The sequence below is a fragment of the Diceros bicornis genome, chromosome 5, assembly GCF_020826845.1.
Source record: "Diceros bicornis minor isolate mBicDic1 chromosome 5, mDicBic1.mat.cur, whole genome shotgun sequence".
Lineage (NCBI taxonomy): Eukaryota > Metazoa > Chordata > Mammalia > Perissodactyla > Rhinocerotidae > Diceros > Diceros bicornis.
In genome coordinates, this window is record NC_080744.1 from 53,894,535 (window position 1) to 53,919,687 (window position 25,153).

Consider the following 25,153-nt stretch of genomic DNA (forward strand, 5'->3'; position numbering starts at 1 on the left):
TATTAATTTGGCACTATGTGTTAATACGTCTAAATTAGCACATAGTTAATTTAGAGGCTTTGCTGACATTTTAGGAAGAATATTTAAACTACTTAAGAGAGTACCTTTCAAGTACCCTTGTATACATTAAACTACTCATTTACTTATAAACAATATGTTATAGATTATTACTAAAAGAGTACCACCTGAGAACCTAGGTCACGCTTCATTTTTTTTAATTGTAACATTTAAAATTAAGAAATTCAGATAGAATGCCACAGTTTTTAATTCTATATTCTTAGCTAGCTATCCCATAAGCTGTTTCTTCTTTAATAAAATCTAAAGAGACAAAGGAGTGAAAGTCTTAGGATCATTAACAAAACCTTTGAGGTGATGGTGGTAGAGGAAAGCAAAAAGAGAAGCAAGCTTTCAGGAAGATCATTTTGTGGTTTAAAAAAAAATTAAGAGCCAGCTCTGATGGTCCAGTGGTTAAAGTTCTGCACTCTCTGCCTCAGTGGCCCGGGTTCATTTCCTGGTCGCAGAACCACACCACCTGTTTGTCAGTTTCTGTGCTATGGCTGCGGCTCACATAGAAGAACTAGAAGGACTTACAACTAGGATATAGAACCATGCACTGGGGTTTGGGGGAGAAGGAAAAAAAAGAGGAAGATTGGCAACAGATGTCAGCTCAGGGCGGATCTTACCCTGCAAAAAAAAAAGAAAAAAAAAATTAAGATCTGTTGATGGCTCCAAAGTATTAGTAGGAGGCAGGCATTTCTTCACTGTTATACTCTTTTGTCTCTAGTTTTAATGAACATCCAGAGTATTTTATTGGCTAAGATTCAGGAAATGAATATACCACTAAATATACTTGTGAATAAGTCAGTTAAGATACTTGTGTATTTGTTGTCCCACTTCTAAAATCAGTATAGAGGTAGTCATTTCCTATTTCAAATGTTTGAAGCAAGACATGGTAGACAGTTGTTGTTATTTGGAAATTTCAGGGCTAAACCCTGAAATCCTCTGTTTGTAGAAATTTAGGATTGCAGAATGTATTTCCCAAATACATTTACTTGTTAGTGCCTTGGTTTCTTATTTTGACAGTTTTATATTAGGACTACTACATTAACCAAAGCAGAAGGTAAGCTATTTGCTTATGGAATTTTCTGGTGAATATATTTCTGCAGTGAATCTGTCTGGAATAAAATAATGTATAGGTCTTATTTTATTTAAGAAACATTGTTAGTGTAAATGGGACTTTCAGATTGGTCTGACAGTTTTTCAAAGTATAAACGTTCACAGTGAATGTAAACTACTGGGTTAAATATCAGACCTTCAAAAGTGGTACTGAAACACCTTGATAAAATATTATATAATAACAGTTAAAATTATCTAAAGCAGAAATCAGCAAACTTTTCCTGTAAAGGACCAGATAGTAAATATTTTAGGCTTTCTGGGCCATGTGGTCCCTGTTGCAAAGATTCATCTCTGCTGTTGTGGTGCAAAAGCAGCCCAAGACAACACATAAACAAATGAGAATGGCTGTGTTCCAATAAAACTTTATTTAGAAAAACAGGCAGGGGACCATGATTTGCCAATGAATTTCAGTTAAAAAACACACCATATATGGAAACTCTCTGTACTTTCTGCTCAATTTTCTGTAAACCTAAAACTATTCAAAAAAAATAATGAAGCCTATTACAATTTTTTTTTAAATGTGTCACAGAAAATAAAAATAATTTAGAATCAAGTAATGATCAAAACTTCCATGTCATCTCTTGGTTTTCACTGAGTGATAAATCCACTGGATGACTAAATCATAAGCATCAACTGTCATGTATGCTCTCAGAGGGTCTCAAACTGTTCTGTTTTATAGGGATCTTTTTTAGGTCTTATTTGTTGATTAAAACAAACAAAAAATTGTGACATGTGATTACCACATGTAGTAACACAAACACCCAGAGCACCTTCTTCAACACTTGGGGGAATTGTTGGAGAAATTGCTGATTTAAATGATTTCCTTGGTTGAACAGAAAATAATTCCTGAAAAATAATTCCAGAAGAATGTTTAGTTATGTTGCTATTCTCCTATCATTGATATATTACTTTGTTTGAGTTTCCATCCTACAGTATTTATTTTTCTCCTATTCTATGAATATACCACAAAGCATACTTTTGAATAGGTCAGTTAAAATATTTACAATCATTGGCTGTAATATCTGTGTAACCAACATGACAATTAATTTGAAAAATTAATTTAGACTAGTGTTATGCAGCCGAATTAACTTTATAAACTTAAATATGACTATAATGTATGTACCTACTTTTAACCTTTTCGTTGTAAAATATAACACATACAGAAAAGTGTATAAACCAGAGATGTCCAGTTTAACAAGTTATAAAGCAAACATCAGTGGAACTACCATGCAAGTCAAGAAATAGAGCATTGCCAGCACCCCAGAAGCCTCTTATATGCCCCTTTCCAACTATAACTCCTCACCCCTAGGGCTAAGCATAATCCTGGTTTTTATAGTATCCATTTCCTTACTTTTCTTTATAGTTTTATCACCAAGTGTGCAGCTCTAAACAATGTAGTTTAATTTTGCCTGTTTTTAAACTTTGCAAGTGAAATTGTACAGTGTGAATTCTTCAGTATATGACTAATATTTTAATACTGTATTCATTTTAGCCATTCAATGATAAAAATAGCCAAGGTAGACTAAGTAATGGAATATTGAGCTGTATTCAAGCCGGTCTTCAGTAAAACTGCTCCGTGGGTGACCTGTCACAACACATTTGGTTCCTCTTCCTGCCCTTCAACCACATTTTGTATCATGCAGGACATTGTTGCATGTACCTAATTACGATCATGGTGGGTGATGAAAGGCATAGTACTTTGGCTTTGAAAATGGATTTCTCAATGTCTCTATGAGCTCTTGTATCACCCCGTAAATTTTATGGTGATAGGATTAACTTGGTTATATTTTATAAAGATTAGTTATAAAGGTTTTAATAATGTGAGTGTTAATGTATACATATAGTAGATACATATATGCACATACATACTTTTGTTTCTGACTGAAGAAACACTTTAATCACCTAAATCATTTGATTTTATAGAAAAAATACTTTGTTTTTCAGGTGAAACTTCCACCGATGATGGAAATCATAACTGCTGAACAACTGATGGAATATTTAGGTTAGTGTTGAAAAGTGGATGATTTTTATCTCTTTCAAAATAAAACAAAGTTTTCAAAGCTAATATATTACCAAATCTCACCTTTCTGAAGTGCTGTGATATAATCTATTTTAAAATTACAATTTGAATCTCTTAATTAAAAAATTTTATCAGTATGCTACTGTTCTTGGATGTTAAAGCCTTCTTTCTTTCTTTCTTCGAAGCCTTCTTTCTGACCAGCATTAAAATTCTGTAATATAAATAAGGAGACTGGGTGACATCTAGAAAACAACAAGATACATATTAATTTCAATAAATTGCAGAATGAGAAATGGCATGGAAACTCTGACCTCGCATGTAGGAAGTGTTAAAAAATATTACATAGACTTGAATTAAAGACCCAGGAGATGATTTAGAGCGGTGCAACCCAGAGTATGATTCCTGGGCCTATGCCAGTCTATGAAATGTTAGTTACCAGTCTGCAGTGAGATTGGGGCTTGTACCAGAATGTAAAACATTTACATTAGTAAGCACATTGTTTAGTTCATCTGAAATTTTTTCAGAGCAGAGTTTTCTTGATGAAGGAAGCAGTGTATTGAATTGCATTCTTACTCAAGCTTCTTATTTCAAAACAGACCAGTAATACACAGTTTGCAGACCAGCTGCATTGAGTAGCACTTGTTTACAGAGCAGGTAGTTGTATATATCACATTGTGGTCTTATACACTTTAGCAAATAAAAATTCATATATTTATGCTATTACCAAATAGGAAATCTTAATCCATATTCTTACAGTTTTTTAGTAATTAAATTTTTATTAAAAAAAATTTTTGTCAACTGATTAGTTTGTCTACACCATTCCAGACAACTAGCCAACTGCTTTTTTGTGAGATGTAGGTTTAGTGAAGTAATTGAGATTGAAGCTTTTGGAAGATCCTTTTCTTTATGTACGTAATATCATTTAATCTCATTCACTGGCTAGGGAACCTCATAGTTATGGGTAGGTTGCTTGACTACCTAGATATCTGGAAATAGAATTTCTATTTATACCTCTTTTAGTCTAGCTTAGTGATTCTTAAACTTTGTGATTTCTAAATTATATTTCATGGGGAAGGTTGAAATATGTTTGGTGCTTTTGAGGAACAGCCAGAATTGACTGCCAAAGAGTATGCAAAGGGGAAGTAGTAGGAGATGAGATTAGAGAGGTAATGGGGTCAGATCATATAGGCCCCTGTAGGCTGTTATAGCAACTTTGACTTTTGCTGTGAGTGAGTTGAGAAGCCATTAGAGGATTTTGAACAGAGGACTAATGTGATCTGACTTTTAATTTAACAAAAATTCTCTGGCTGTTATGTTGAAAATAGAACTTAAAGGGGTAAGGATAGAAGCAGGGAGATCAGTTAGGAAGCTGTTGTAACTGGCAAAAGATGGTGATGTCTTCAAACAGGGTAGTAGAAGTGGAGATTATAAAATGTGGTCAGCTTCTGGATATAGAACTGACAGAATTTGTTTATTAGTTGAATATGGTGTGAGAGTGAGAGGGGAGTCTAGGGTCACCCCAGGGTTTTTGGCTTGAACAACTGGAAGGATAGAGTTAACATCAACTGAAATAGGAAAAAATATGTTTTGGGAGGAATGTCAGGATTTTGGTTTTTTTTTTTTATTTTGAGGGAGATTGGCCCTGAGCTAACGTCTGTGGCCTGTCTTCTTCCATTTTTCCTTTTTTTTTTCCCTCCCCGAAGCCCCAGTAGATAGTTGTATGTCACAGTTGTACATCCTTCTAGTTCTTCTATGTGGGACGTCACCTCAGCATGGCTTGATGAGCAGTGCGTATGTCCGCGCCCAGGATCCAAAGCCCGGGCTGCCGAAGGAGACTGCGTGAACTTAACTGCTACCTGCTACGCCACTGGGCCAGCCTCAGGATTTTGGTTTTGAGATGTTTATTGACATCCAAGTAGAGATATCAGGAAGGCAGTTGGATATATAAATCTAGAGTTCAGAGGAGAGGTCTAGATCAGCACTGTACAATAGAACTTTCTGTGAGATGGAGATGTTCTATATCTCTGCTGTCCAATTTGGTAGCCACTAGCCACATGTGGCTCTTGAGCTCTCAAAATGTAACTAATATGACTGAGGAACTGAATATTAAATTTAATTTTAATTAATTTAAATTTGTATAGCCACGTATAGCAACTGACTAATGTGTTGGACAGTGCAGATCTAGCCTGTAAATATACACTTGGGAGCAGGCCACATATATAAATGGTAGTTAGACTGAGTGAGATCATGAAGAGAAAGAATGTAGATAGACAAGGGAAGAGATCAATGGACTGAGTCTGCGACATGCCGGTGCTTAGAAATTGGGGAAGAAGGAAGAACAGATGTACTCAGCCAAACAGAAAAAAAATAGGAGACTGATTTCCTAGAATCAAATGAAGAAGAGTTTCAATGAAGAGTGAGAGAGTAGCTGAATCAAATGCTGCTACTAGGTCAAGCAGGATGAAGACTAAAAAATTGACCAGTGATTGAGCCATAAGGAGGTCATTGATAACCTTGACAAGTGCATGGAATGAAAACCTGGCTAGGGTGGGTGCAAGAGAAAATTGGAAACCCTCATACATAGCCAGTAGGAATGTAACATAATGCAGCCACTTTGGAAAACAGTTTTTCAGTTCCTTAATAAGTTAAACATTGAATCACCATATGACTCTACAGTTTCACCCAAGAGAAGTAAAAACACCTGCCCACACAGAAACTTGTACAGAAATTTTCATAGCGGCATTATTTTTAATAGCCAAAAAATGGAAACAACCCAAATATACATCAACTGATGAGTAGATAAACAAAATGTAGTATATCCATACAATGAAATATTATTCAGCCATAAAAAGGAATGTACTGATACATGCTATAATATGGATAAACCTTAAAGACATTATGCTAAGTCAAAGAAGACAAGTCACAAAAGACCACATATTGTATGATTCCATTTATATGAAATATCCAGAATAGGCAAATGTGTAGCGACAAAGAGTAGGTTAGTGATTTCTTAGGACTGGGGGAAGGGGGGGAGAATAGGGATTGACTGCTAAAAAGTACAGAATTTCTTTTAGGGGGGACAAAAACGTTCTAAAGTTAGATCATGATGATGATTTCACAATCCTGTTAATATACTTTAAAAACATTGAATTGTACACTTTAAATGGGTTAATTGTATGGTATGTGAATTATATCTCAATAAAGCTGTTTTGGAAAAGAGAAAAGGAATTGTAAAGAGTACTTTAGACAAATAGAAGAATTAGTCTTAGATAGTACAGATAGTTCATCCATAGCAATAAGAGGGAAGATAGAATGTATTAAAAATAGATGCAGGTAGGTGAGTAGATGTGGTTGTAGTAGCTTATAGAGGGTCTTTCAACTGCTTTTATTTTCTCAGTGAAATAGGAAACCAGGTCATCAGCTGAGAGTGAGGATGAAGGAGGAGTTGTTGAAGATGAGAGGGAAGGTATAAAATAGTTGTGTAGAAGAGTGGGAGAGTGAATGGGAAGATGCAATATGATTCCTGGGCATTACCTCTGAGGTTAGTGAGACCAGCCAGCATGGTGATATGATTTCCCCAGTCACATTCAGCCATATGAGTATAGGCCTGAATACTGGGGGAGCAGGATTTAACCAGAGCTGGGTTTTTGCCAAGTGAGTATGTTGAAGAAAGACTCTAGAGAATTGAAGGTGTGTGTAGAGTGATTATAATGATGGACCATAGAATTTAAGTTGCATAAAGAGGAAATGAGGTTATAAATATGTTGAAGGAAAATGTGATGGGATTAATGGATCATAGGTCCTTAACAGAGCTTAAGAATTTTTGGAGCCTGATAATGACAAAGCCATATGACCATGGGGAATGAGTTTCTGAGATAAGGTAGAATACAAGATTTTTGTTGGAGAAGAGGTCAAAAAACACAAAGGCCAGGGTATTAGACAGATCATCTCTGTGAATATTGAAATTACCAAAATTATGGCAGGATTTGTGTTGGAGAAAGATAGTGAGCTAGGAATGAGGGGAATTGACCTAGAAGTTGGTAGAGGACTGCAACCAGGTGGGTGGATAATGGTAGTATCATGTGATAGCATGAGTTTTAAAACTGAGGAGTTTTGGGACTGGCCCGGTGGTGTAGTGGTTAAGTTCACACACTCTGCTTCAGCAGCCTGGGGTTTGCGGGTTTGGATCCTGGGCGCAGACTGACGCGCTGCTCGTCAAGCCATGCTGTGGCAGCATCCCAAATACAAAAAATAGAGGAAGATGGGCACAGATGTTAGCTCAGGGCCAATCCTCCTCACCAAAAAAAAAAAGAAAGAAAAAGAAAGATGTTCTGTAAGTGTAAAATATATAATGGATTTGAAAGACTTAGTGCAAAAAAAAGAATATAAAATAGTAATTTTTTATATTGATTATATGTTGAAATGATATTTTTAATATACTGGGGTAAATAAAATATATCATTAACATTAATTTTACCTATTTCTTTTTACTTTATTTATTTATTTATTTATTTATTTATTTATTTATTTAATTTTTTTTTGGTGAGGAAGATTGGCCATGAGCTAACATCTGTTGCCAATCTTCCTCTTTTTGCTGAGGAAGATTGGCCCTAAGCTAACATCTGTCCCCATCTTCCTCTCTTTTGTATGTGGGATGCCGCTACAGCATGGCTTGATGAGCAGTGCGTAGGTCTGGGCCTGGGATCTGAACCCACGAACCCCGGGCCACCAAAGTGGAGCATGCGAACTTAACCACGACACCACCAGGCTGGCCCCTTCTTTTTACTTTTTTTAGTGTGGCTACCAGAAAATTTGAAGTTACATAAGGGCTTGCATTTGTGGCTTGCATTATATTTCTATTGGATGGTGTTAACCTAAACTGTGCTGCCGCTCCACAGCTTCTAACTTCATTCTGGCTCTGCTCTTCTCTGCTGTTATAGGATGATTCCATTTACCTAACCTCCTCCCTGCTGGTTATTACCACCACTCTACATGGCTTTGTCTGTTTACCTTCTAAGACAAAATAAGCTCTTTTGCTGTTAGTTCCCATAACTGAAGAATACAGTCATAGTGGCAGAGACCCATGAGCAGAGCCAGAGGGCATAAGTGTGGAGGTGTTAATAGTAGAAAAGGGTAAGACTGAAGTGGAAATAAAAGCATCATAAACTGTAAGTCCTCTTCATTTTACAGACGAGAAAACCAAAGCTCAGAGAGGTTAAATAATGTGCTGTCTCCAACTGGGCACCTTCTTATGTGATTTAAAGAATGCTTATATACTCGAAAGTATATCCCTCCCTCTCCCTCCACCACTCAAAAGTGTTTTTGATATAGTATTTGAAATTCCCACTACCTATCTTTTTATTTCTTTCTTTTCTTTTTCTTATCTAGCAAATATTTACTGAGCATGTACTGTGGGCAAGTTATTTAGAGATGTCAAAAATGCCGTCAGTGTGGTTGCATAAGTGTACTCTACTATGAAAATATTAACATGGTATTTTTCTTGGAAAGAAAATAATTAGCACATCTTGGTATATTAAATTTATCTGTTAGCTAACAAAGCCCTGAGGAAGCAGGACGTAGGGTAGAGGATTTTAATAGGGAAAAAGAAAAATTGATGAAGAAATATCTAGATCTGTGGTAGCTAAAGAGGTATGGAAGTCCTAGGTGAGAGGACTCGGCTACTAGGGACAGCATGAAAGTATGATCCTAATAGGAGGTGGGGGAGAAGTGAGCAAGAGTGATGTGAGAAAAGAGATTCTGAAGACTCTGCCTCACCGAAAGTAAACTTTATTTGGGGCCAATCCTGCAAGAACAAATTGTTTAATTTTCTAAGCTATTTGAATGTTCCCTTGAGATTACTGCAGTTCTCTGGAGGAACCAGAGATGCTTTTGAGTTAATAAGCAAACACTAAAAGAAAGATTGTAAGAGAAACCATTAATTGCCTTCCTAGCACCTAGCTGTGGAACCACAAGGGAATGAGAATTTTGATTGGCAAAGGTTAGAGGAGGAATAAATTTTAATTTGGGAATTTCTGTTACTAGAGTATTAGAGGAAGGCCAAATATGGACATGGCTTGTTGGAGGGCTTTGGCATAGAGAAAGGACCATGACAAGCTAAGATATCTAGGAAGTGCTAGGAGGTCTAATAAAATAAGGTGGGAAAAAGTGTAGGTGGAAGGCAGAAAATGGGTAGGAAGAAATGTAGAAAAGCACAACACAAAACCAGAATGTATGCTATGACTTGAACCATCCAAAATAGTTTGTATGATGATGAGACTAGCATGGTATTATAGTAAGGAAAATAGTTGTTGAGATGGCCGTGTTGTCTGATTTTTACAAAGATCATTTATTTTATCTTTTGAACATAAATACTATATAGGGAGGTCAGCGTTGAAGTATTTTAATTTTGCCCGGAGTTGACTATGTCTTGTCTTTTCCAAATGCTCACCTGGGATAAGCTAACTACTGCCAAACCCTCTCTTCCACTTTATGGCCTAGTGTAGCCATCAGGTTTTCATTTCTTGATTTCTGTTCATCTGGAATATCCCACTAGCAGCAAAGTCTTATGGATTCTTTCTTTGAAATTCTTTCCTCTCTCTGTATACTGATACTTCACAACATGATTTATTGCAAATTCTATTGTTTCCTCTCTCCTCCAAATTAGCCTACATAACAGTGTTATCTTCCTAAAGCATCAATTTCATCCTTCACTTGCCCACTTAAAAACATAAAGATCCTTTACAAACAGCCAAATTTATCAACATATTATTTATGATTTTCTATAATCTGATCAATTTTACTCATCCAATCATATTTCCCACAAATTTGCAACATAAATCTTATATCTAAACCTTCTTATAAGCTGTCCATATGGCATGATGTTTCTTTTTTTTTTTTTTTTCTCGTGAGGAAGATCAGCCCTGAGCTAACATCCATGCCAATCCTCCTCTTTTTGCTGAGGAAGACAGGCCTTGGGCTAACATCTGTGCCCATCTTCCTCTACTTTATATGGGACGCTGCCACAGCATGGCCTGACAAGCGGTGCACCGGTGCACACTCGGGATCCGAACCCAGGCTGCCAGCAGCAGAGTGCCCGCACTTAACTGCTATGCCACAGGGCTGGGGCATGATGTTTCTTAAATGTGCTTTTTCCATCACTCTTTCTCCCTCAAAGAATGCTTTTTCCCTTACTGCCTTGCCAAGTTCTGCCCATTTTTCTGAATCCTCTTTAGATACTACCCCCTCCAAAGGATATTTCTAATGATACAGGCTTTATCAGTATCTCTTTTCAAAATCATTTGGTACTTAAGGCATTTATTACATTTTACACTATGTTATACTTTATCATTATCTTATTCTCTGTTTCTTGTATGTTCTTTGCCCAACCGAAGTATTAGTTTTTAAGAGAAACATACATTTCTTAATATTTGTTTTAACCCATTACTAAATGCATAATAGACTCTCCATAAATACTTTTTGACTGAAATAGTATTGTTGACCAATTTCAGATATAAAGATTAGATAAACTAGACAAAACAGCACTCTTAAGAGATGATTTATTTAGATATCTAAAACTGAAAGATGCTCCCTTAGAAACTCAAACTCAGCCTTTTAAAAATACCTGATTCTTTTATTGCAAACTTTCCTAAAAACCTAGCTATCTATTGCTGCATATCGTATCACCTCACAATTTAGTGTCTTGAAACAATGAACATTTATTATCTCACAGTGTCTGTAGGTCAGGAATCTGGGCGCAGCCTAGCTAAGTGACTCTGGCTTAAGGTCTCTCATAAGGTTTCAGTCAGGGGGTCAGCCGGGGTTGTAATCTCACCTCCAGGCCCAACTCAGGAGGATCTGCTTCCAAGCTTACTCACGTGATTGTTGCAGGATTCAGTTCCTCACAAGTTGTTGGACTGAGGACCTCAGTTGCTCGCTGACTGTGGCCAGAGGCCTCCTTCAGTTCCTTGCCATGTGGGACTCCCTGTAAGGCAGCTCAGAACATCGTGGCAGCTGGCTTTCCTCAGAGTGAACAAATGAGGGAGCACCATGACAAAAGCCACAATATTTTGTATTCTAATTTTGGAAGTGACATCTCATTACTTCTGTCATATTTTATTCACTAGAAGTGAGTCAATAAATCCAATCCACACTCAACGGAGGGGGATTATACAAAGGTGTGAATACCAGGAGATGGGGATCATTGAGGTACATCTAAGAGGCTGCCTACCTTAGCTAGGCTATTCTTCTCTTGTCCGGAGACTTTTCCTGGTCTCAGGAAAAGAGGAGTTGCTTATATGAGTCTTTCCCAATAATTATTCTAGTCTTAGTATCTAAGCTTTAATCTATGATAGTATATCCAGGGTCCTTTAATATTATTGAATTATATAATATTTTGCATCTTGATCCCACTAAAATGTTAGGAAAGCATATACAGTCCTTTATCACGATAAATACTGAACTTAAATATAGGATACAAGAACAGCAATTATATTCTCAATTATGTGAGTAAATAATGCATAGAATTTGCTTTAAAACAAAGATAGTTTTCAGTTAAATGCTATATCAAAACTTCAACATATAAATCTACAATGTGCCATGTTTGAGTAAGGACTCAAAAATATTTGTTAAATAGACTTGCTTATATATTTTTGTGAATCAATTAATTTAGTGCTTTTAGAGTTCTTGTACCTATGTAGAATAAAATAATTACTAGTTAGGTTTTGCTATCTTGAAATTCTAATTAAAAGCACAAATAATAATATATTGATGTTCATAGGAATTCTTTTTGTTATCAGAGTTGAAAAGCTTAAGAGAATACTTGATGCATTCTTTAGAAGATTATTTTGAATTAGAAAATAAAGGTTATGTTAAAAACAATTTCATTAACTTGTTAGTGATTTAAGAGGCTGGATGAGAAGTTGGTTCCATATATCACTGTTTTATATCAAAATAAATTCCACATAAATTAAAGATTTAAACATTAAAAACGACAAATGTAAAACATAAAATTACATGAAGAAAGCATATGTGAATGTTTGTATACTCTTAAGAGGTGAAGATCTTTCTAAACATGACATTCAACCCAGAAGCTGTAATAGAAGAATTTGACTATGTTAAAATTAAATATTTCTGTATGGCAAAAATTAGCTAAAATATCACTGTAAGGTCAGAAGCCAATATGGGAAAAAAATATTTACCACACAGGAAATGTTCTAATTCCTTTAATTGAAAAAGAGCTTTTATAGTTCAATAAGAAAAAATGATACTTGTATAGACAGGCAATTCAAAGAAAAGAAGTATATATAGTTAATACATAATAAAAAAGGCAAAACATACATAAAAATGTACTATGTATAGTAAAGTGGTGCTACATATGTTTGAAAGGTGCCACATATACTAAACATCATACATATATTAAAAAGATGCTACCAAATAATAATACATATATAAAAAGATAATCAATTTTTTAAATGCAAAAAAATTTTATTTACTTCTCAGAATGGCAAACATTTAGAAGACTGGTAACACCCATTTTTGGAAAGGTAATGGAGGTAATAATTATATTGTTGAAAGCAATGAAACTTGGTACAACCTTTTAGAGCTTTATTGTAGTGACATAGAATGATGCTTACATATATTGTAAAGTGCAAGAAAAAGAAAGTTCAAAAGGATTACAGTATGTACATTGAAAAAATATGTGAGACTTTAGCAAACGGTTAATATCGATTTTCTCTGAATGGAATCAGGGGGTCAATTTTATATGTCACCTATTGGTACAATTTATAATTAAAATCTATTACCTTTGTGATCAGAAAAAAAGTAATATTTTAAAAAGGCAACTTCACAATTTCTTTTTACAGGAGATTACATGCTTGAGGCAAAGCCAAAAGAAATTTCAGAAATTCAACGTTTAAACTATGAGCAGGTAATAGACACCATTTTTGTTATATTAAAATATATAATTTTTAACTTATGGATGTATTCATTGGTCTCTCTCAGTGGCTTTGCAAGCATATTCTTTGTTTTCTTTTTTTATAATTCTTTAAAAATGTAAAAACCATTCTTAGCTCACAGCCCAATTTGGCCCACGGGCCATACTTTGCTGATATCTGTTTTATATGAACATCGATGCTTTATAGAATGAAACATAGATATCATTCTACAGACCTATGTAGAATGATAACCTGGTATTTTCCTTGAAAAATTGACTTTCAAGGGGCTGGCCCGGTGGCATAGTGGTTAAGTTCGCACACTCCAATTCGGCAGCCCAGTGTTTGCGGCTTCAGATCCCGGTCGCAGACCTGTGCACCGCTCATCAAGCCATGCTGTGGTGGCGTCCATGTACAAGATAGAGCAAGATTGGCACAGATGTTAGCTCAGGGCCAGTCTTCCTCAACAGATGTTAGCTCAGGGCCACTGTTCCTCAGACACAGACAAAAATTTGACTTTCAAGTGAATTTGTCATTGATTCATCTTTCCTCATTTATTTATATTTTATAATTAAATGATATTTAGGAGAAAGTTGAGCAAATGATGTCTGGGGTATGTCATTAGGAGAAAATCTGCTGTTTCATAGTTTCAGTGGGTCCACCTGTCTTGGCAGGTTCTTTAGAGATTCTGTTCTGTAGTATAGGAGGAGTCACTAGGCTCAAAATTATTGGAGCTGGAAGAAAGCAAGCAGAGCTTCATTTTCTTTGGTATTCTTCCTTTGTTTAACAATAGAAAGCACAAAGGAGTCAGATTTTTATAGTGGAAGTAAGTATCAGCCAGGGACAAACAGACATCATTGGAACCTTTATGTTTACTTTCAAAGCAACCTCTTTTACATACTTTTACCAGTATCAAATTGGCAAAAAGGAAGCAAAACTCGCTTAAGTAATGCAAATTTCTTGAATTTGAATGTTCAGATAGTCTAGTTCTAATAGAATCGAAAAGCCAACATGTTGCATTGCATCACTGTGTAAGGTAGGAAATCTGTAGCTAAAGCCAAATTGGTATGTTAAGTCATTTAAATTCTATTGGAATTTGTAGCTTAAAGCAATGATTTCCAAACATTTTTCACAATAGAAACCTCTTTTCAAATGACATCTTACTCTAACCTCTAATATATAAAACCAGTAAATGATATTTTGTAAGTATAAAGTGATAAGTTTCAATTTATAGCATTTGTTCAAATTTATGTCATTTCTTATTGAAATCAGTGAGACTATTTTGATTAATACAAAAACTTGAAATTAGGAATTATGGATGATATTTGCAGTTTCATATCAACCTCAAAGTTCATTTTACTTCTGTTGCACAGTCTTGAGAAAATCTTGACTGATGAGTGTTTGCAAATGATATCAGCATTTTGTTTGTTTCAAGTCCGTCTTGCAGTCTCAGGATCCACTTCCATTAAAGTGATCTAGGGCTGGCCCCGTGGCTTAGCAGTTAAGTGCATGCGCTCCGCTACTGGCGGCCCGGGTTCGGATCCCAGGCGCGCACCAACGCATCGCTCCTCCGGCCATGCTGAGACCACGTCCCACATACAGCAACTAGAAGGATGTGCAACTATGACATACAACTATCTACTGGGGCTTTGGGGGAAAAAAAGGAGGATTGGCAATAGATGTTACCTCAGAGCTAGTCTTTAAGAGGAGGATTAGCACGGATGTTAGCTCAGGGCTGATCTTCCTCACAAAAAAAAAAAAAAAAAGGTGATCTAGATTCTTGGAAAATGATTGAAAGTAAAGTTTTGTTTCAAAGGTGAAATAAACAATATCTAACAACCGCTTGCATTTCTTATAAACATGTCACACAAAAGTACCTTGCATTTAAAATAAGCTCTAAAACTACTGATAAGGTATTATGATTACATTACCATTAGTTCTGAGAGTAGTATGTACCAAGCTGATGATATGACTGAGTCGAAGCTGATGTTGAATGTTTCACAAGTGTGATGTAATAGTGTTCTTTTTTGTATAATTTTATGTGAGCAGAAATGTCCTAAATTTTAGAAAGACCAATAGAGAGCTGCAATCTTCCTAATTAAAACCTCTTTTCCAGAAGTTGTAAAGTAAATAACGTATTTTTTCCAGTTTTGCTTAATGATAGATACCCTGACAACACAAGAAAATACTGTGTGTATGTGTGTGTATGACAGGTTTTTAAATGACTGCAAATATTTATTTTAAAATATATTTTATATTTAAATTTAAAATATTTCACCATGTTAGAAATACCTTTAGGAAAAATTCTAAGAAACAATTTAAATACTGGCTTACAGGAACAAATAGTAATCCTTTCTTGTGATGTAAGCAACCATCCCTAGGATTTATATTTTATAATATTAATTATCATAATTTGGATTGAGGAACAAGACGGTGAAATACCCTTTTCAACCCTTTGTTTATAAATTTAGTTTTTATCAGTTTTATTAACTTTATGGAGATTATCAAATGGTGTCAATTTAGTTGTTTTAATGCCATATAATCTATAAAAAAAATGTAGAAGATATATAAAGGTGTAAGCATGAGCCCAGGACCTATCAGAAATTTCCTTCCCTGAAGGAAAATTGGACAACCAAGAGTTTAACGAATCTAGAAGAAAAAATTAGTAGTAGTAGAACTATAATCCTACAATTACTCACTGTTGTTACTATTTTCTCAGATTCATCATTGCTATGACTTTAGGAAAAATTTTTAAACACTGAAGGGAAAAAAAATGCGAGCTGATTGTTTTCAAGGGTTCATCTTTTGGGAAGATTGAGAAAATATATTGTTTTGGGGGAACATAGTTATTAGGAAGAGGTGAAACTGATGAAAGCCAAAGACTATATAACAATGTTATCTTGTTACAAATTCTTCATTCATACATTTACAACATTTGAATAATTTCTGTTTTCAGACTGTACAATCTCTTAGAATGGAATTTTATAAGTTATTTGGTAAAACAAAACTTCGTTCTTATGACCTAAATTCGTCTTTTTCAGATTTCAGAGAGAGTTCCTAGTTTTAATATAAAAGGGTTTATTTCATGTTCACCCTTTCTACTATAAGCCCTCTAGTAGGCTATAGTCTACTTCTATTTTATATCTTCAGTATGTAGCACTCTATTTTATATCTTCAGTATGTAGCACAGTGTCTGATTAACAGTAGGGATTAAGTAGAATTTTATTAAATTTTATATATTGATTTTTCTTTGTTTTATCAAATATATCCTCTATAAGTATGTCCATATTTAATGTATTGAAATGTTTAGAAAAAAATGTGTTTTAAAATAGTCTTCATTGCAGACTTATGTGACCTCATTTATTGAGGAAATTGATGCAGACAGAATGACTCCTTAATTTGGCTAAAAAGTGTTTGTGATCCAGCCTGTCTTTCTCTCAGACTTCATTTCCCACCACATTCCACTTTGTTTATTTTGTTCAGCCATGCTGGACTCCTTGTTGTTCCATGAACACAGTATTGAATTCATTTCTGCATCAGAGTTTTTGCACTAGTGTCTGCTTTGTCTGGAATGCTTTTTTTCCAGAGCCTCCCAAGACTCACTGTTTTGCTTTGCTCACTATTTGTGTCATTTTTAGAGGCTTTTTTTCTTTTCAAGCAGTTTAAGTTCATAGCAAAATTGAGTAGAAAGTACAGAGACTTCTCATATACCCTTTGTTCGCCCCCCCACACACAACCTCCCCCACTGTCAACATCCTATACCAGAGTGATACATTTGTTATAATTGATGAACCTACATTGAAACATAATTATCACCCAAAGCCCGTAGTTTACATTAGGGTTCACTCTTTTTTTTTTTTTTTTTTTTGGTGAGCCCTGAGCTAACATCCACGCCAATCCTCCTCTTTTAGCTGAGGAAGACTGGCCCTGGGCTAACATCTGTGCCCATCTTCCTCCACATTATATGGGACGCCGCCACAGCATGGCCTGACAAGCGGTGCATCAGTGCGTGCCCGGGATCCGAACCCTGGCTGCCAGCAGGGAAGCGCGTGCACTTAACCTCTACGCCACGGGGCCGGCCCCTGGGTTCACTCTTGGTATTATACATTCTGTGGGTTTTGACAAATGTATAATCACATGTATACACCATTATAGTACCATACAGAATAGTTTCACTGCCCTAAAATTCCTCTGTGCTCTGCCTATCCATCCCTGCCTCTTCCTAACCCCTGGCCAACTACTCGTCTTTTACTGTCCCCATAGTTTTTCCTTTCCCACAGTATCATTTGGAATCATACAATGTGTAGCCATTTCAGATTGGCTTCTTTCACATGGTAATATACATTTAAATTTCCTCCCTGTCTTTTCATGGCTTGATAGCTCATTTCTTTCTTTTTCATTTAATTGTGGTTAAAAAACAAAACATAAAATTTACTCTCAATCATTTTTAAATGTATAATTCAGTAATGTTATATTCACATTGTTGTTTAACAGATCTCTAGAGTATGTTTGTCTTGTAAAACTGAAACTCTGTACCCATTGAACAACTCCCCCCTCTCCCTCCCTCCAGCTCCTGGCAACCACTATTCTACTTTCTGTTTCCATGATTTTGACTATACATATTTTATATAAGCGGAATCACACAGTATTTGTCCTTTTGTGATGGCTTATTTCACTCAGCATAATGTCCTAAAGTTTCATCCATGTTGTATCATGTAATAGGATTCCCTTCTTTTTTTAAGGGTAACATTCCATTATATGTATATACCACATTTTCTTCGTCTGTTTATCTGTCAATGGACATTGGGCTGCTTCTACCCCTTGGCTATTGTGAATAATGCTGCAGTGAACATGGGTATACAAATATCTCTTCAAGATGCTCCTTTCAGTTCTTTTGGATGTATTCCTAGAAGTGAGAGGGGCCTTCCTCTTTGACTAGAAACTTTTGTCTTTAGGCTTTCTGGTCTAAAATAGGTACCTCACCCTTGTCACCGTGTATATCCTTGTCCTGCTCAATTTTTCTTACTAATACTTGACATTATATTATATATTTATGCCTCTCATAGTAGAATGTTAGTTACATGAGATCAGAAACTTTTTCTATTTTATTCACTATTATATCTTTAGAACTCAGATTAGTGCCTGACACATAATAGGTACTTAATGATAAAAAATTGGTTGAAAGGGTGAACAAATTGGATAAAATGGAAAATTAGAAGTATATGTGCCTGCTTTCAAGTATCTTTTTTGTTGTTGTTGCTTGATTTTTCTCATCTTTACCCTTCCCCTTTCTATTTTCAGAATATGAGTGATGCTATGGCAATCTTGCACAAACTACAGACAGGCTTGGATGTCAATGTAAAATTCACTGGTGTTCGAGTGTTTGAATATACACCAGAATGCATAGTATTTGATCTTCTTGATATACCTTTGTACCATGGGTGGTTAGTGGACCCTCAGGTAAGTAGAAGACTTTAAATTATATAAACACAATGTAGTAAAAATTTATTAATTTGGCAAAGTAATCTAGATTTATATTTTCTTGTACTTATATTTTTGTGCTTTTACTTGGAATTATCCAAATTCTGAGGTTAAGGGCACAGTCCTCCAGACTGCTAAATCTGCCCATAACTTCTGACTGTAACTTCAAGGAGTGAGGGATCAACTACAAAATTGAGTCTACATCCTCACCAACTCTTGTTATTATCTGTCTTTTTGATTATAGTCATCCTAGTAGGTGTAAAGTCATACCTCATTGTGGATTTGTTTGCATTTTTCTGATGACTAATGATGTTGAGCTTCTTTTCATGTGCTTATTGGCCATTTGAATATCTTCTTTAGAGAAATGTCTGCAGATCCCTTGCCCATTTTTAGTTGGGCTATTTGTCTCTGTTATTGAGTTGCAAGAGCTCTTTATAAATTCTAGGTATAAGTCTCTTATCAGATATATGATTTGCAAATATTGTATAGGTTGTCTTTTCACTTTCTTGATGATACCTTTTGAAGCAGAACAGTTTTTAATTTTGATGAAGTCCAATTTATCTGTTTTTCCCTTTGTTGCTTATGCTTTCGATGTCCTACCTAAGAAGGCTTTGCCTAACCCAAGGTCACAAAGGTTTACTCCTATATCTTCTTCTAAGTATTTTATAGTTTTGGTGCTTACATTTAGGAGTATGATCCATTTTGAGTTGATTTTTGTATATGGTTTGAGGAAGAGATCCAATTTTATTCTTTTTCATGTGGATGTCCAGTTGTCCTAGTAACATTTGTTAGAAAGATTATTCTTTCTCACCTTTGAATTATCTTGGCATTCAGAGTGATCTTTGTAAAATAAACCCTCCCTTTTACCCCTGTGGCCTCCTCCTTTCCTTAAAAGCATCCGCTGTAACTAAAATAAGATGCAAAATTCTGATTAGAGCTATTATGATATGCTGCTGATCTAGACTTTGCCTGTCTATCCAACTTCACGTCATATAATTCTCCCACTTTTTTACTACCCTCCAGCAACATTAACTGCCTACCTGTTCTTCAGACACATTGAGCCATTCTTACCTTGGACTTTTGTACCAGCTGATTTCCCACTGTGGAACACTGTTTTATTATTCTAACGCATTGTTCTCCCAGATTTTTACATTTCTTGTGTCTCATTATTCAGGCCTTAGGTCAAATATCACCTTGTTAGAGAGGCCCTCCCTGACCAACTTGTTGAAATTACCCACCCTGCTTTCCCTCACTCATTTCCTCTCCCATGACCCTATTTTCTTTACCACCTATCATTATCTGGAATTCTTATTTATTCCTTGACTTGATTGGCTGACATCTCCCACTAGAATGTATGTTTTATGTGGGCTGGGCTCTTATTTCTCATTGTTTAGAACAGCACCTGGCACATAGAAGGTTCTTAATAAATATTGACTGATAGAATGAAGCAGGCATGCATACATGCATTAACTACAGGAAAGGAGATATCACAATAGCAAGGACTTGGCAGTGTTTCTTCATCCTTTTCTATTGGTAAAAGCAACTGGTATTGTGAGCAGTGAAAGGATGGCTTACTGTAAGCAGGCATCTGTATCTATATTGGCACTCTGTCTCTGATAATGTCATTGAAAAATCTAAACATGTCTGGCATTTTACACATTCAAGGTGAGCCATGTTGGATCCTGGAAGCTGACAATGCCAGGTAGCCTAGATTCTTGAGGAGAATGAGCTGACCACCTGAGGAACTTAAGCCTGAGTTCTTAAAAATTGCACTCAGATCATCCCTCTGACTGTATGTGTAGCTATATATTGTCTGGTATACCATTGAATTTATATGCTTAAGGAAAACAATGTACTGTAATATAGAACAGAGATTGTTCATCAGACTTTTCTGTTCTACACAGTGGTTTTCAAACTCTTGGAAGGGACTGAGGGCTGTGCTTTTTATCTATTGTTTCGTGACAGAAGGATTCTGCTGCAGAGAAAGAAAAAAGAACAAGGCAAAAGTTTGAAATCCATAGGCCTGTATGAAATATCTCTCAGAAATGGCTAGTTCTTTGTATTCCAATTATATGTTCTGCAAATAATTATCTTGCAAATAAATATCAGCAGTTCTCTGGATAGTGGGCATCAGAATTCAGCCACTGAGAAGGTATTTCTCCACTGTTAATTGACAACTGACTCTTTAAGAGCAACATTGGAAGCCAGGTGACAGTGGAAATGAGATATTCACTGTGCTGAAAGAGGACAAATGCTGACCTATAATCTTGTTCCCATAAAAATTGTCTTTCAAGAATGGAGCAAAATAAAGTTATTTATTAGATTAATTAAATTAAGATAGTTTCCTGCCAGTAGGCCACCTTTATTGGAAATTCTAAACAAGGATTTTGGAAAGAAGAAAAGTGATCCCAGATAGAAGGAAGAGTGAATGGAGAGAAAATAACATGATAAATATGTGGATAAATATAAATGATTGTTGACTGTATCAAATAATAACATTATCTTTTGGGGTTAAAAAAAGAACATTAGCATATGCAAAAATAATAATATAAGTTGGGAGGAGGGTAAAGTATTCTAAGGGCCTAGAATTAATTGTTCAAGAAGAGGGTATTAACTTCTGACTTTGATATGGTAAGGATAGATGTTACAGTTTATAGCTTCTCTGTTTAAAATGGTAGCCAAGTGTGGCCATTTAATTTTTTTGTGTGTGTGTGTGAGGAAGGTCAGCCCTGAGCTAATGTCCATGCTAATCCTCCTCTTTTTGCTGAGGAAGACCGGCTCTGAGCTAACATCTATTGCCAATCCTCCTCCTTTTTTTTCCCCCAAAGCTCCAGTAGATAGTTGTATGTCATAGTTGCACATCCTTCTAGTTGCTGTATGTGGGACGCAGCCTCAGCATGGCCGGAGAAGCGGTGCGTCTGTGCGCACCCGGGATCCAAACCTGGGCCGCCAGTAGCAGAGTGCGCGCACTTAACTGCTAAACCACGGGGCCGGCCCTGGCCATTTAAATTTAAATTTAATTAAAAATTTAGTTCCTGAATTGCACTAGACACATTTCAGTTGCTCAGTAGTCACATGTGGCCAGCAGATATCTTATTGGGCAACACAGATTTAGAATATTTCCATTATTACAGAATGTGCTATTGGATAATACTCCTTTCGAGTAACCATGAAAGGAATAGAAAACATAGTGAGTAATTTCTAGATTTGTAGAAGAGGGGAAAATTAATCAATCTAAAAAGACAGAAGAAAGGAGAGGTAATGGAATGTTGAACTGATGGGACAGAGAGAATGGTAGATTTAATAAGTTCAAATATATGAATAATTATAGTATGTATAAATAGGACTAAATGCTCTAGTTAAATGACATGGATTCTGAGGCTAGATTAAAATATATATACTTGTTGTTTATAAGAGACATATACAAAACAGTATGAAGTTAAACAGAAAGATTGCAAGTAAAAAGAGGGAAAAAAGAGATGCCATACAATTGCTAATCAAAAGAATGCTGGTGTACCTATAGTAATGTCAGAAAGAATAGACTTTTAAGTCAAAAAGCATTACTAATGATAGAATGTTTAATTTGCCAAGAAGATATAATCGTTTTAAATTTGAATATGCCTGGAGACATCTGGAAAGTATACCCTGATTGACTGTTTATTTCTTGGACCCATGGGAACTGTCATAAAGAGTAAAAGTCAGGTTTTGACAATGAAAAACAAAATTTATATGTATCTAATAACATAACCTCAAAGCTATAAAGCAAAATTTAACAGAATTATATGAAAAAATAGATCACCATCCTGGAAGTTTTTAATGTACTTTTCTCTGTAATTGATAAAAGCAGGAAAAAAAATCTAATGAAAATATATTCTTTAAAAAAAATTTAATGAACTTTTTTTATTTTGGAATAATTTCAGATTTACAAGAAAGTTGCAAAGATATTACAGAGAATTCCCATATACTCTTTACCCAGTTTCCCCTAATCTTACATGACCATGGTACCTGTGTCAAAATTTAGAAATTTAATATTGGTACATTACTATTCACTATATTACAATCTTCACTCATGTTTCACCAATTTTTCCACTACTGTTTTTTTTCTTGTTGCTCCAGAATCTAATCCAGGGCATCACATTGCATTTAATCACCATATCTTCCTAATCTCCTCATGTCCATGACATTTTCCTCAGTCATTCTTTGTTTTTTATGAAACAGACTATACATTCTCTTTATACACTCATGAAATTTACAAAAATTGACCTGATGCTGGCCATAAAGCAAGTTTCAACAAATTTCTAAGGCTTTAAAACATACAGAGTATAGGATATTCTTTGACCACAGTGCAATTAAGATAGAAATCAGTAGAAACACAATAGAGACTGTTTGGGTCAAAAAATCATAATGAAACTTAGAGTATATTTTAAACTGCACAATAACTAAATCCATATCAAAACTTGTGAGATTTAGCTAAAACAATTTTTAGAGGGATTTTTAAAGCCCTAAATATTAAAGAACAAGAACAGATTGAAAATTAATGAGCTGTATATCCATCTTAAGAGCAGAAAGTATTAAAATGGAAAGTAGGGCCGGCCCTGTGGCTTAGCGGTTAAGTGCGCACACTCCGCTGCTGGTGGCCTGGGTTCGGATCCCAGGCGCGCACCGACGCACCGCTTCTCTGGCCATGCTGAGGCCGCGTCCCACATACAGCAACTAGAAGGATGTGCAGCTATGACGTACGACAATCTACTGGGGCTTTGGGGGGAAAAGAATAAATAAATAAAATCTTTAAAAAAAAAATAGAAAGTAAACATACAATAAAGAAGATTAACAAAGCTAAAATTGTTTGAAAAGGATTTTAAAATGACAAACAGAAAATGAAATTTTAAAAATATGTCATTTACATAGCATAAGTTCCTAGGAATAAATCTGACAAAAAGACATGCAAATCCTCTATGGAGATAATTTTAAATTTGGGAGAAATTAGAGACCTGTAAATGTAGGTCTTTATTCTGTTCTTAGATTTTAGATTTCAAGACTGAATTTATAAAGATGTCAGTTTTCTCTAAAATAAATTATAGTTTCAATACAATCCCAAACAAAATCCCAGCAGATTTGTGGAGAGTAGTCGTGGAATTTGACAAGTTGATTCTACAATATGTATGGAAATGCAAAGGGCCGGGAATAGAAGCCAAGATATTCTTGAAGCAGGACAAGTAGGGAGGACTTGCTCTTCCAGATATGAAATATTTTAAATATTGTAATTAAGAATTAGACCAATGACAGAAAATAGAGAGGCCAAAAAGACCATGCATATATAGAAAGAAATAGGGCACTGCAGAGCAATGGGGGAAAGGTGCTAAGATCATTAGATAGGCATTAGATATCTAATTAGATAGCCAGCTAGATAGCCTATTCAAATTTCTAATTAGATAGCCAATTAGAAAAAAATGAAATTGTTTCCCCCAACTCACACCATGAAATTCTATTCCAGGTGCATTGATGTTTAAGTATAAAAGATAAAACTGCAAAAATTCGAGAATATATTTCTAACCTTAATGATAGGAAAAGATTTCTAAAACAAGACACGAATGCTTTAACCATGAAGAACATTGGTACACAGAGCTACATTAAAATTGAAAACTTGTGTTTGTCTAAAGAAATCCCAAAGACAATGTAAAAGCAAGCCACAGAGTAGAAGATGATTGTGACTTATACAATGAATAAAGGATTAATATCCAGAAGGTATAAAGAGCTCCTACAAATAATTTTTTTAAAGATAGACAAGCCAGTAAAAAAAAGGAGCAAATGACTTGAACAGGCACTTCACAAAAACGGATATCCAAATGGCCAGTGAAAGTTTATATTCTAGAGTAAAGTTTATATTCTAGAGTAAACACAAACAATATTTTGTTCTATTTTGTTCACTGATGAGTCTGCAGTTTCTCTAACAGCACCTGGTACATAGTAATGCATAAAAGGAACCTAAATGAATTAACTGAATGAAATATTAATGTAGAGATTCTGCCTATGAAAACATGAAATCTTTGTACTGTTCATTGCTGGTCTATAGAAGTACAATTGATCTTTGTATATTGATCTTGTGTTTATTATTCTAGTTGTATTTTTGTGGATTCCTTAGGATTGAAAATTCAGATTCTTTGGAAAGATTTAATGAAGTTGAGTCACTAAAGAAAATTGCTATAAACAGAGGTGTTAAGAAAAATAATAAAAATCTAAAGGGATTGGTGCCCTCAAATTGCTTCTTAAGGGTCTAAGTTTTCATTTTAAATAAATCAAAACTAGAGGTCATACTCTTCTGTGTGGTTTACATAGCATCATAGCCAAAAGATCTGCTTTCAAAGAAAAGGCCTTATTTGGCTTTGCATCAAAAAATTGACAAGTGAATACATCCATGTGTTTTAAGTTAACGTGAAATGTTTAATAAGTATGTATATAATATTTTCCACAATTTTCTGCTTTGACTTTTTCAATTAACTGATCTTTTTAACCACTGTCAGTCTCATTTGCATGGTTAAGAGGCTAT

The 25,153-nt window shown here is 35.2% G+C and overlaps 1 protein-coding gene across 2 annotated transcripts in view; it reads left to right on the plus strand.

Annotated features, from left to right (window-relative positions):
• MINDY2 (MINDY lysine 48 deubiquitinase 2) overlaps positions 1-25,153 on the plus strand; it is a 62,545-nt gene that overhangs the window by 11,921 nt on the left and 25,471 nt on the right. For both annotated transcript variants that reach the window (XM_058541700.1, XM_058541699.1), the window contains exons 2-4: positions 3,121-3,178; positions 13,057-13,121; positions 18,427-18,585. In XM_058541700.1, the coding sequence (XP_058397683.1) occupies positions 3,121-3,178; positions 13,057-13,121; positions 18,427-18,585 (282 nt within the window). The remainder of the gene's footprint in view (positions 1-3,120; positions 3,179-13,056; positions 13,122-18,426; positions 18,586-25,153) is intronic.